The sequence below is a fragment of the Sander vitreus genome, chromosome 7, assembly GCF_031162955.1.
Source record: "Sander vitreus isolate 19-12246 chromosome 7, sanVit1, whole genome shotgun sequence".
Lineage (NCBI taxonomy): Eukaryota > Metazoa > Chordata > Actinopteri > Perciformes > Percidae > Sander > Sander vitreus.
Window position 1 is genome coordinate 16691711 of NC_135861.1, and position 13637 is coordinate 16705347.

The following is a 13637-nucleotide window of genomic DNA, read 5'->3' on the forward strand; positions in this document are numbered from 1 at the left end:
CTGTGTATGCATGCAGATTTTGCAAATCAGTTGCTTCCAGCCTTTACAGCATCTGTGTGGGTGTACAATGAGTTGTGTTTGTGTTTGCACAGCGTCTCGTACTTGAGCATTTGTGTGCACGACACGCATCACAGAATGTCCATGTGTTTCAATGCATGTCTGTGTGTGTCATGCCCGTCGTGGGAATAATTACTAGCAAGGCTCCATGGCTTAGAGTAACAGCAGGGTTAGTTTGTTGTCCCAGCAAATGGATTTCCATGGGAAAACAGACCCAAGATGCTGTCTCCCATCACACAGACACACTAAAATGATTCAGGCAGGGGGTCCTCAGCAGGAGAGCAGATTTAGGAACCATAGCCTCCATGATTTCGTCACAGCACTTATTTGGACAGATAGGGAGGTTTTCTCTGACAAAACAGACGGGCAGCAGAGATCTGTGGATGGACAGATTCGGAGAGCGCTGTGAAGACGAGTGACAGAGAGAAGAAAGAGAGAGCAGACTGTAAGGGGAGCAAAGTTGGCTGCTGTCTCTTAATCCTTAAATCTTCTATAATCAGGATGAGAGGGAAAGAGCATGTTGCCTGACTTAAGACAGCAGGGTCTATGTTGGGACCTGGACGGATTGCCGGCTGATGAACCAACCTAACTGGCCAGTAGGAGAGATAGAGGGAGGGGAAAGGCATTCAGCCGGGGTCAGTTTGGGAAACTTAAACTTAACCAGTTTCTACCAAGAGCCAACAGGACAAAAGAAAGTCCAATATATGAGGATGGTTTAACCACCAAGAGCAAATTCAAAAAGAGAGAAAAAGAGAAGAGGACTAACCCATGGCTGGATTGTTTTAGGGTGAGACTTTACTATTACTATTTCTTCTAAAAAATAATAAAAAATTACTTTGTTTTGGCACAAATTGAATATTCTTTACATCTTCACTCCACAGCTCAAATTTAGGATTCATAGGAAGAAGCTTGTTTAGTTTCCAAAGTGTTGCTCAGATGGAAGTTTAGGCCACAATGGCAGAGTTAAAATAGGAGCTTTCTATGTTTGTGCAGTAGTAGGATGAGAGAGAGAGAGACATGTTTGTGTGATAGTAATCTTCATTCTTCTGCATGACACAATGCTGAAATAGGAACATATGTTTATGGGATTAAAGGAGTTCTATCAGTTCTATCTGGCATTTAACGAAAGCTTATCCAAAACGCTATTACTCTATTAGTCAGCAGGTGTAAAGCTGCTTCTGTGCAATCTGTGGGAATATGTGCCTAGTGTGTGGATATGGTGGCAGGTGTGGTGATGTATGCAGGGCCAAGGCAGCCTGACGGCTGAAACACTCACTCCCTCACTGGAGAGCAATCAAGCTGTTTCTCACACTCATCTGCAGCTCCTTCAAAACATTAAAGACTCAGTCTACTCAGTCTATTATAGTGAGTACAGTATTGTAGAGCTGCAAAGATGAACTGATTAATCAATTAGTTGTCAACTATTAAATGAATCTCCAACTATTTTGATAATTGATTAATTGGTGTGAGTCATTTTTTAATGAAATTGTTTTATGATTCAAGCTTTTTAAATGTGAATATGTTTTAGTTGCTTTACTCCTCTATGGCAGTAAACTGAATGTCTTTGAGTTGTGGACATAACAAGACATTTGAGGACATCATCTTGGGCTTTGGAAAACACTGATCAACATGTTTTAACCCTTTTCTGACATTTTATAGACCCAACAACTAATTGATTAATCGAGAAAATAATCAACAGATTAATCGACAATGAAAACAATCATTAGTTGCAGCCCTAATCCTGAACCTGAGCTATGAGAATCAGTGTCATGACTGGTTTAAAAATGTATTGCATACAAACATTACCTTTGTATTTGTATAGTTTAATGGTTTATACCAGATAACCACTGGATATCCCAATGCACTTGTACTGCAGTGCAGTGTGACACGGTTAAGACACCATGACAGATGCTGTCACAAGCCTGGCCTCCCATTGCTTCTGGCACCATATGACCTTTCTCAACCCAGTACACTCCTCCTATACTATAATTCACACACATATATATATATATATATATATATATATATATATATATATATATATATATATATATATGTCATGCACATCCTTACACATTTCTGAGCATTAATTACCTTAAAGTATATAATGGTGAAAATATTATAAGTCATAACTACTCACTCTCTTTTTCTATTCTATGATGGGCTGAACTAGTGAACAAACACTGGCAAAAAACATGTCGCACAGTCAGCTTAACCATCTTGTAAATCACAGACTTAAGGATCAGCCGCTCCAACAGGGGGGCAGAGGTGAGGTGAATCTTGTCATCCTCTTTAAGTATCGTCCCTTATACACAAAGCCCTACAGGTCATCAGATCTAAATAACATGATAACTTCAAAGGCTGCCAGTGTTTTGTTATTAGTCTTGCAGTCATATTTGAACTAGTGTAAGATGCTTATTTTGAGGAGAAGAAATTATACACAATCCTACCCTGGATGGCACTAAACAAAATGCATATGCACACAAATATTTTTGCAGTCACTAACACCTTTCACACACATTAGGATAAGCACACATTTTTGAAAGTACCTGAATTAGCACATGAGATGCTATATGTCAGTTCAAAAGTATTTCAGATGTTTATATCAGCAGCGTGTGGCCACCATGCACAGCATTTGTTTAGTGGCCATTGGGGCTATTATCCTTCCACTAGCACCCAAAAACAGCATTACAGGCATCTAAATTAAAAATTAGCTCTCCAATGCCCATGCTGCTTGACTGGGCCAGTAATGCTGGGTTTGCTATGCCTGCTGACTAGGCACACAGTTGATGGTGGTAAGTCATGAATGCCATATGCCTGAGGGAAATCTAGAAAAAAGAAATGTGTTCATTTTGTGTCCAACATTTAATGTTTTTTTCTATTCAAGAAATGGGTGGTGTGCAGCAGACCTGACACCCAGGTGGGATCCCAGGCAGAAGGGGGTCCAATGGCCACTGCAAATTATGACCCCCACCTGGGCGAAGGCCCATCTGATGACTCAGAGAGCCTCCTGGATGATTCTGACTCATGGAGTGTGCTTTCTGAAGACTCAGTGCTTCCAGACTATGAAATGGATACAGAGCATACAGAGCCAGCTAAAACTTTGTATGAAGCCTGCGTTAGGAATCAGCCCACGTCCATGCGCAGGATCCTGGAGAGAGGAGTCACTGAAGATGAGGGCATGGAACTTGACATCAATGGCAGGGTGAGATGGATTTCAATTTCCTTTTTATCCCACAAGAAAAGTGACTTTGACACAAACTGAGAAATATGTATTTCTGCAACCAAAAAGGTTTAATAGTTTCATAAAGGTCAATTTATTTTTACTTTGTTCCCCCTCAGAATGGACTGATGCTGGCTGTGAGCAAGGGATTCATAGACATTGTCACCATGCTGCACACATGTACAGTAATAGACATCAATCACCAAGATAATGATGGCAATACTGCCCTCATGATTGCTGCCCAGGCAGGTTTGTCTGATGACACGTACAGCACATAACCTCAACATCTAGTCCCAGTCAACCTACCGATATTAACATAATGTTTTTGTTTTTCAATCCAGGTTTTGTCACCATTTTGAACTATATCCTTAACTACTACTCTGGTGTGAACACCGAAGTCAGGGATCCCCGTGGCTTCACAGCCCTCATCAAGGCAGGTTTGCAGGGTCGAGAAGAGTGTGTGTCTGCCCTGCTAATGCATGGTACGTTCATGGTACATAAGACCTCCTATAAACTTTGCAGTATTTAATTCAGATGCGAGGAACATCTGGTCTATGTACACACGTGGACAATATATGTATTCATAGGCAGTCACCCATGGTACATATCTTGGTTTGGGAGAAAACAAAATGTACAGTTAGGATGCAAGGACTAGTTTGTACAATTCTTGAACTTGCCCAGGAAAACATATTCCAAAAACTATATATGTTATACGTATGTGATAATACACTAATCTAGTATTTCTCATTAGTCCTGAATAAACACATTTAGGATAGCACTATAAATATTGCAACCATGTCCTATTCAAAGTCAATTATGTTACAGACAGATAACTTGACAGGCAAACGTGAGCCATGCGTGGAATAGAAATATGGGTCTGATGTTCTTGGATTTGTTTTAAAGGCCTGATTATTCATTAAAAAGGTGACCTATTATGCATTTCCGTATTTTTTGTCATATCTATAATGTTACAATGTCGGATGTTCATGTTAAACGTGGCCAAATAATGAGGTAAATGTTTTTCAGAGAAATCCCTGTTAGCAAAAAACGCAGATTTCTCAATGTTCTGAACACTCCGCTTTCAATGTTTTTTTTCTACTCTCTGCTCCGTATCACGTCATACAGAGCTGGGTTTCAATGATTGGGCATCTGCTCTAGGCAGGCTACTGCAGCGGGGTTTTTTAAGCTAACTGCAGTGTTTACACTGTCACAAGTCACGTTAGCTGCATACTAACGCCAGATAGCTGTAATCTTGACTGCCAATGTTGGTCATTTCTCCCCAATTTTGGGTCACATTAATGCTGGAACATGTCCTGTTGTGTAGTATTTGGTTTAGAAGCCTTTATTGGTGATTTTTCACGGTACAAAGTCCTGCTATATACTCCGTAGCAGTCAGTCTCCAGCTGCACTGAAGCAAACTGGGCCTCTTTGAGAGGGGGGCTAAAGGCGCTGACACACCAACCCAATTATCGGCCATCGGACAGTCTGGCAAGGTCAGTGACTCGAGTCTGTTCAGTGCGTTCTGTGCAGTCGTCAGTCAGAGGAGCCGTCGGCGTTCATTTTGGCCGATTTGACTTGTTGAACCGGCCAGTGGGCAGTCGGACTCAATGACCAATCCGATTGGTGGAGTGCTAGCCCTTGACTAGCGAATCAGTGCACCAGAAAACCGAAGCTGACAACGCCAGTATCTTCTTATTACAACTATCCTTCTTGACTACTATCAACACTCTCTGATGAAAACAATGACTGACTCTGTGTTTACTAGGTCTAGAAAGATGTTCCGTCATTTCCGGTTTTCATTTTTTGGGCGACAATACAGATTAGCGCCGCCTGCTGTTATGGAGATGTATTACGTCTCTTGACACTTTTTTGACCTCGGGGACCCAACTGATCAGTCCGACTGCCTTTTCTGCGACGGTCGGCCATCGGGTTGGTGTGTCAGAGCCTTTAAAGAGACAGGCGCTCCAACAGAGCGTCTCATACAAAGGGTGAATACAGGTGCAGCAGCCATGGGCAGCATGAGAAAAATAAAGTGTTTATTGAACATTAAAGCATGTTAACATTAGGGGTGGTAAGGTTCACAAAATCCACGGTTCATATCACGGTTTTAGGGTCATGGTTTTCGGTTCTGTACGGCTCTTGTTATTTTTTCTTTTAATCTTTAACACTCCAGAATTATACTTCAGCATATGATATATAGCTAAAATTAGCATATTGAATGCATGTTGCACAATACATGCACACAGTGGCAGTTCTATCTATTGTTTTATTTTTGTCATCATAGGTAACATGAAAAAAAATGTTCCGACCCATGAGACTATATACGACGCTGGCGCATCCTCCAACTCCGGGCAGCCTTCCTTATCTCTCCCACTTACAATTACTGCATGTGACGTGACCTGCAGCACTCCACACTCCACCTGAGGAGTGGTCGGCTCAACGCCTCTCAAAATCTGATGAAAATCTTTTAAACTGACGATCAAAAAAACAGACAGATTCAGCAACTGTATGGCCTATTTCTCGCTTAAAATGTTTTCAGAAACACTTTTCGTAAAATACGAGATCGTATTCAGAACGAGACGCCATTAGAGTCTGTTTTGAAATTCAGGAGCAGCAAGAACCACGTGACATGTTCGTCCAATCAAATGCCATGTGTTGCGTTCATGTTGCTCGTCCCCCTTGTTGTTTCCAGTAAGTGTTTTAACATAGGTGTCGAAAGTGGGCCCTACAGCAGTAAGTGGTTAGTGCACATTAACAGTGTACTGACGAACCGTGCAACACACACGCGCTCCGAACTGAGACATGCGAACTGAGACATGCGAACCGAGACATGCGAACAGAGCGGTTCGGATGTTTTTTCATGAACCGTACCACCCCTAGTAAACATGTTCTAGTAAAATCACACAATAAAAGCAGGAATCTATAAACAGTATACAATAGGTTACCTTCAATGTGTTAGAAAGCTGCACACATTTATTGTGTTAGCGGGTCAAATTTGACCCGTGATTTAACTCAGCCCAAAATACTCATAAAACAATGATTATCATCCAATTGTGTTTTTCACCTCATAGTTAAAGGCATACAGCTCGTGCGGCTGTAATTCCAATGAGACAACCTGTAGGGGGACCGAAGAGGGAAAAGTTACATAGTATGCCTTTAACTTATTATGTATTAATTTACATGTAAAAACTCTTTTTTGGCCCCATTGGCCTTTGATCTTAAAATATACCACCCGTTTTAAACTTTAAAAATGTTTAAATTCACTCATTATATTTCCAATAATGAAGACAATGGGGTGTGTGGTTGTGTGTGTGGTGTGGTTGGGGACCTTTGAGCAAAATTTCATCCACAAAGCTGCCCTCAATATTTTCTGCAATATTTTACTTTTGACCCGTAACACCACATATGTTACTTTTTTTTTGTTGAGACATTTACAATTAAAGGACAATTCCAGTGCAAAACGAACCTAGGGGTTATTAACAGATGTGTACCCACTCTGTCGCTCTCTGGGACATGTTTTCATACTAATCGTGAGTTTTTAGCTTGAAAGACGCTAGCGCGATTAGCTTACAACGCTAGTATTCGGGGCACAGGGAACTAAAAAACAAATCGCTATTTATACCACTAAAAAGGCTCAAAATATCACCAAATTTCAACAGTAGCATAATGAGGGTCCCTAAATGTTAACCGAAGCATTGAGAACTTTGTAAAGGGTCTTATACACTAGACGCAGCCCAGCTGGCGCGTGCAAATGTGACGTCATGGGATCGCTGTGACTATTTATACCCGCGCTGGTGCTCGCGACACTAGTTGCAGTCTTCTCCTGAACAAAGGTGGCGCTAATGAGCAAAGGCTACAGACGTTGCTCTTTCTACGGACTAGAAGAAGAAGAAGAAGATAAACAACGGCAGAACTGGCAGCAGCATTGCCGTCAAAGCTTTGATTTGATTCGATGACCTACTTGGTGGGATCGAGCCTTTCATTCACTATAAAATAACTCATCTTAACCCAGTACATTTACAAGAGAGACTAGCAGTCACTGTGAGAGTCCTGGCATCCAGTTGTCGGCGAACCTGTTCAGGCCTACCATTTCCGCTTTGTCGCGCGCCACTGAAAAAAAAAGAGCTGTGCGCGACCTCTGCTCGCGCGCCATTAAATCGGGCGCACCAGCAGGATATTACGTCATTTGTAAAAGACCCTTAAGTGTACAGACAGTTTATTGAAAAGCTAGATCGATAGACACTTGCGTTCATGTTTACATGCCGCTGCCGTCTTGGAAACCAGTCATGACTTACAGCTGGCGATGCAAACTAAAATCAAAAGCAATTTGCTCAATATATCTGAAATAATCGCACTCTTCATAACTTGTCTAGTGTACTTACTCAGTGGATAACTGTCCATCTGGTCCCTCCGGTCTGGGTCAGCGAAAAAGTTTCAAGTAGAGCCCTGTTTATCAGAAAGGGGAAATCTTCAGACTGTACAAAACACTGCGTCTCTTGGGCATCGCAACGCAACAGGTCCCACTCCGTGCAACACAGACACTCCTGTTCGGCGGCCATAGCTTCACAATGTCCGCAGGTACACCACCAGTTTCCCGAAGTACGAGGCTGTGTTGCGGCATTGACTACCGGTAGCTCTCTCTCGTAGCCCTTTCACGGAGCTCCCGCAGCTCTTCGTTCAATAAACTGTCTGTACACTTACAAAGTTCTCAATGCTTCGGTTAACATTTTGGGACTCTCATTATGCTACTGTTGAAGTTTGGTGATATTTTGAGCCTTTTTGGAGGTATAAATAGCGATTTGGTTTTACGTTCCCTGTGCCCCGAATACTAGCGTTGTAAGCTAATCGGCGGTCCGCGCTAGTGTCTTTCAAGCTAAAAACTCATTAGATTAGCATGAAAACATGTCCCAGAGAGCGACAGAGTGGGTACACATCTGTTAATAACCCCTAGGTTCGTTTTGTCCTTTAACCTTTTCAAACCAACTTTTGTTGTGTTAGAATAGCCATGTCTGCGGATATCATGAATCCTTGTTCCAATAAAAAAAGTAAATGGTAGTTTTTACACATCTGAACTTGAAAACGGGTCAAAATTTATCCTAACACAATATAAGGGTTAAGCTGTTTGTCATAGCCTTTGAAATACACATATCTTCCTCTAATAGTAAGTTAAACTAAATTATTACAACCAGATAGCTTTAGCACCAATCCGCAGAACTCTGGCCCTATTTTAGTATATTGTTTTCACCTAACTGCAATCTATATCCTATTTTACCATGCTGTGAAATGGCCTGATTTACTTCTAGTGTTACGCTCATAGACTGTTAATATTAATGGACAGAGCATGTGTGATGTCACCCATTGATTTGAGGAGATCTGCTATGAGTCGTTGAGTTTGCCGTTACGGGCGCGGCCATCCTTGTTGCAGATGTGACGATTTTAGACGAGAGGGAGGAGTGAGGGAGGAGCTGCTTACACTCTCGATATGTTACACACTTTCACTGACAATCACATCATAGCCACGCCCTAAAACACCCCCTGCTTTATAGCCAATTTTAAAATCAACGAGACCATAATTCAAAAAATTAACATCATTCTGTTTATTATGCTTATTTGGGGTTCCCCATTTCACGCGGCTCATATATGATCACTGTACCTTATGAAATTGTGTTTAATGATACATTGATGACGTGTGAAATAAACGTGTAAACGTGTGTCTGTATTGCAGAAGACTTAAAACTAGTGATTGAGACCATAAACTCATTATGAAAATGTTTACTGAGGTAATAAATCAAGTGAGAAGTGGGTCACTTTCTCATAGACTTCTACAGAAACCGACCTCCTTTTGAAACCGCACGTGTCGCCCCTGCTGGAATTCAAATAGAATGCAGGTTTAAGGCACTTCCGCATTTGTAGCACTTCGCCGAACCGGATGCATTGTTCATTAATATTTAGAGTCAATGGTTACGCTATACATCTACTCAATGAACTATGCTCTGAAAGTGACCACAAGGTGGGGTCATTTTACTGGAGGAGCAGTTGATTTCCTCACGTCCCTCAGCATCCAATCATTTTTAACTTGTTTCCTTGTTTTTACTGTGTCCTGCTATGTTCTCCCCTTTTCATATGCAGGTGCAGATATGAATGCAATGGACCTGGTCCAAGCGAGAGGTCTAAAGGACTGGATCCTTAGGACAGGACGTTTTGAAACTCTTAACAGACTACGCCGTCTGCAGGATCATTCTGTCGCTGAGCAGTTCTGTGAAAGCTACATTCCTGAGTGGCCTGAGCTTAAGCAATTGGTAGAAAAGGCCACCACCACCAAAACAGGCTGTCAGGCGCTGAAGCAGCACTTAAAAGACAACTTTTCTTTCAGCTTCCCTCAAGACCCCCAAGACAATGGAGTCATGGACCATATGGTGCGTATGACCACAGGCATCCACAGCCCCTTGATAGCCACTGGTTGTCGTCCACTCTGTCCCACAAGCCCCCCAGAGATTGGCAAGCGACGGTTAGCCGTCCCTGAACTAGTTGAAAAGCACAGCAGCAAGGAGTTGGAGGAGAGCACAGTGTCCCACAGTAAAGGCTCCTTCAACACCTCAGCTTCTCCCACTGCTGTGTCAGCCTCCTCTGTATCCTTGACATCCTGCCGCCAGGACCCGCCATTAGGTGGCATGAGAAGCTTCATTCCCCACAGCATAGCAAACAGGAACAGCATCTTCCCCTCAGGCTGTATTCCTAAGATTGAAGTGACAAAGTCTGGGGAACCCACTCCAAAGAAAGAGAAAAAGAAGAAAATGCAGAAGGGCTACCTGGAACCTCCTGTCTGGAAGTACAAAGAGGCCAAGGAGGAAAAAAAGAGGGAGAAGAAGCAGCAGGAGGAAAAGGAAAAAGACCAAGAGAAAAAACAGAAGGCATCCAAACGTTCATCAAGCCAAAAATGAGGCATTATTCTCTTTTCCTCAGAGAATTTCACTGTGATAAAGCCATGCATGAGGGTTGAGCATGTGATTACAGTGAGTAACAGAAGACTAAGGAATTGCAAAACAAGTTTGGAAGTGAGAAATTGACAATTGAAACACATTAATGGATTTGAACTTTGGCTTGGGATGAAAATGGGAAAAATGTAGTGACTTGAATTTGCTAGATGTGATGTATTTTTCAGCATCTTTGGAAAGCTGAAAATTATGTTTACGAAATGTTATTTGGATTTGGAGATATACAGTGACATGTCTTAGCATGGCTGACTCCTACCTCATGAACAATGACATTATTTTGACTCGAAAACACTGTCCATCCGTGAGGATTTTAATTGTCTGTGTATTGTGAATGATTTCGAAGTAGCGTGCCATCATGGTATTCAACTGCAAAATAAACCAAATAAATAGCAAATACTGTAAGTACAGTACATGTGAGCAATGGCCTTCACCAAATGCAAGTATGTTAAGTTAATCAAAAGGACTGTGTAACAGAGTTAAAAATCTTCAAACTATGACCTTTGCTCCTCTACACCACATGATCACAAGACCAAGCAAAGAATAAGATGCGTCAGCACCCAACTATTGTGAGATGTGTAAACTTTGGTTCTTTTTCCCCTCTGCAAGAAGTAATGTTGTTGGCATAGATTCAGAAGCAGGAAGTGAATCAAAGCTATATAATATATTGTTCGAGTGGGATCAAAACTGCTCAGTCGGCAGGCTAATTCTCAGTTTACTTGTGTTTCCTACAATCCCTCAAACACGACTACCAGGACAAGTAAAAGTCCATTTTACAGCATTTTATGAATGAAATCAGTCACCATTTTGAGTTTTATCAAACGTTTTTTATTTTGAAACATAATCCAATCTTCTCTATATGCAACATGTAGCTGGATGCCTTTTTATGTCTTTTTGACAGAATTGTAATACTCCAAACTGTTTGGCTGTGGCATCTGTTTGATGTTAGCAGTGAGGATACAGAAAAAAGGAACTTTTTCATTTTGTTTGATCATAAGAAAAACTGCTCACAGGTGTTCAAGTCCTCAGTCTGCTGTGCTTAATGTACCATGTTTGATGGGCTTTTTATTGGACACCAAAATTGCTGCTTGCTATATTTTTTAGACACCAATAGCAGACCTCATATGTGCAGAGTTACCTATGCACAGCACAGAAACTATTTGTACATAATGTTACTCAGGAAATCTTTTATTAATAATATGTTGTTATTATACATTAAGCATTTGTCAAGACAAGAAATCTCTTTCGGGATGCAGCTAGCTTTGGGGCATTTTAAAATCTTCTGTGTATATGTCAACTATTACTCATTAAGCTATAACTGCAATACCTGTTCTTATTATAACAAAACATTTTTAAATGTGTTACCTAAAAAAAATATTTATTTAGATATTGTTCTAACAAAGAAAATAGAGCATCATTTCTTGGGTTATTTATTTTAAAGTGGAAGCAAGAGACAGAAAGCTCAGGTTCTTCTTCTTCTTGATAACGTGTGAGACAGATGAAAACGTATTTGGAATAAATTTACTCAATTTTCAAGTGAGTCTGGGTTTTTTTCACTACACTTTGCCTCTGATTTGGTGATCTGAAAGAATCACAATATTGTATATTAGTGTGGTTACAGTACATAATACACAGTTGTTGATGTACAGTTACTGAAATAGAAATAGATTTGAAAGGTACTGCTCTTACATGTACACAACTCCCTGAAACATTTTCCTATTTTATGACATTTATAATGTATTTACACGTAGAAATGTAACATTTCCTTAACAGGTATGCTTGTGACGGATGAGCTTCATGTATGGCACATAACCTTGGTTACTCTCTCATAATAAAGTTACTTTGAGATTCTTAAAGAAACCTATAATGCGCTCTCTGGAGGGGCTTGGGATGGCTCTTGAACCCTGGTCTGTAATCGTTTAATCCAATGTGCAGTATCATTACATAATAATTAGCTTTTACTGGTGGTAACTTTAGACCGTATATAAAGAATTGGAAACAAAATCAAAATGGCTACTTTGACGTGTGTAAAAATATTTAATGGAATTATTTCTATCAAGATTCCAAGTTTCATAGATGAAAATGAAGCTAGAACGGGTGTACAAACATGTCACATAATATTTTAAGTATTCTGGCTCACTTCCTCTTCACAGAAGGGAACTTGGTGACTTGAGGTCAGCTCTAACATAAATACCTCTCTAGACTTTAACCCTGTCTATGTCTTAGACTGTAAACACATACTCATATAGTTGCATAGGCTGGACGAGATTTTGACCTCTGAAAATAAAGTATCACACTGTTAAACACAAATATGACTAATGCACAGTATGAAAACATGTCTGTTGAAGCAATATATTTCCTCTACTATAGTAGGCTAAATTATACAACCAATTGAGGCTTTTTATGAAAAACCATAAGGGAATAAGAACATATGGCTCTTTGAATCACAGAGATTTAAAAAAAAAAAAAGAAAAAGCTGACGTGAGAGCTTCCAGCTGTTTCTTCAGCCGTAAGCCAAAAATTGAGAGATAACAGAGCCTGAGAACAAGGGAGGGGGAATTTATATTACAGACATGAAGACATCTCTCTCAGGCTCTGCTGAATGAAGTGTTTTCAGACAGCTGAGTCTATCTGGCATCCAAGAGAATAATGTATGTGTATGTATGTATGTATTTTACCATTAAGAGACACTTTGACTGCCACAACTGCCGTAACAGAAAGGCACTTGAGCACTGTTGTGTTTTCTTTAATTTGAGGTGATATATAAGCTTTACAATACTCACTGAATACATTACAAACAGATTAGCAGTATAAAGTAGTTAATAATAGAAATAAATTAATCCTAAAATCCCACTCCACTCAGAAATGTGTTGTGCTTATTGTTACTTTACATGGATGTTTTACCTTCACTGTGCAGAATGGTGCAGTTTCAAGACTGCCCTCTGCCAAAAAACGCCATAACTTATGGACCATAAGTCGTTTGTTCAAGATGCATTTACGACTCACATTTACTTTTATAGTGGCCGTAGTAATTATGATGTAGCAAAGCAGAAAGTAAGGTGACTAAGTATAAGAGCGCCAAAGTGCGCAAAAGGAAGTGAGATCCAAAAACACACCTACAATTACTGCTTATCGCCATAGGTGCTGCCAAAGAGAATGAAACGGAGATCTTTGTGATTGTATTGTAATTGTAATTTTTTTTACAAGGTAATTAAACTTTTTTGTGGAAAAAACATATCAGACACTTATTATTATTCCAAGCAAAGAATTTTCATATGAAAATTAAAAAAAATGTCTGGAGGGGATCTTTAAGTTCATCACTGTTGCTAAAATACATGAGAAAGCCTCCACTGGCCCCTGAACTT

General features: G+C 40.4%; 1 protein-coding gene across 1 annotated transcript; it reads left to right on the forward strand.

The window, feature by feature from the left end:
• Positions 1 to 774: 774 nt before the first annotated feature.
• On the forward strand, positions 775 to 11802 carry ankrd33aa (ankyrin repeat domain 33Aa). The gene is made up of 5 exons (XM_078253959.1): positions 775 to 844; positions 2945 to 3262; positions 3400 to 3529; positions 3622 to 3762; positions 9410 to 11802. Exons 2-5 carry the CDS (start codon positions 3005 to 3007, stop codon positions 10219 to 10221), a joined length of 1341 nt encoding a protein of 446 aa, XP_078110085.1. The 5' UTR covers positions 775 to 844; positions 2945 to 3004; the 3' UTR covers positions 10222 to 11802.
• Positions 11803 to 13637: the final 1835 nt, after the last annotated feature.

Bases quoted from the DNA above. Each gene is read 5' to 3' on its own strand.
- ankrd33aa (XM_078253959.1), top strand. From the start codon at position 3,005: ATGGCCACTGCAAATTATGACCCCCACCTGGGCGAAGGCCCATCTGAT. The intron at 3,263-3,399 runs GTGAGATGGATT...GTTCCCCCTCAG, and splicing joins AACTTGACATCAATGGCAGG to AATGGACTGATGCTGGCTGT. The intron at 3,530-3,621 runs GTTTGTCTGATG...TTTTCAATCCAG, and splicing joins CATGATTGCTGCCCAGGCAG to GTTTTGTCACCATTTTGAAC.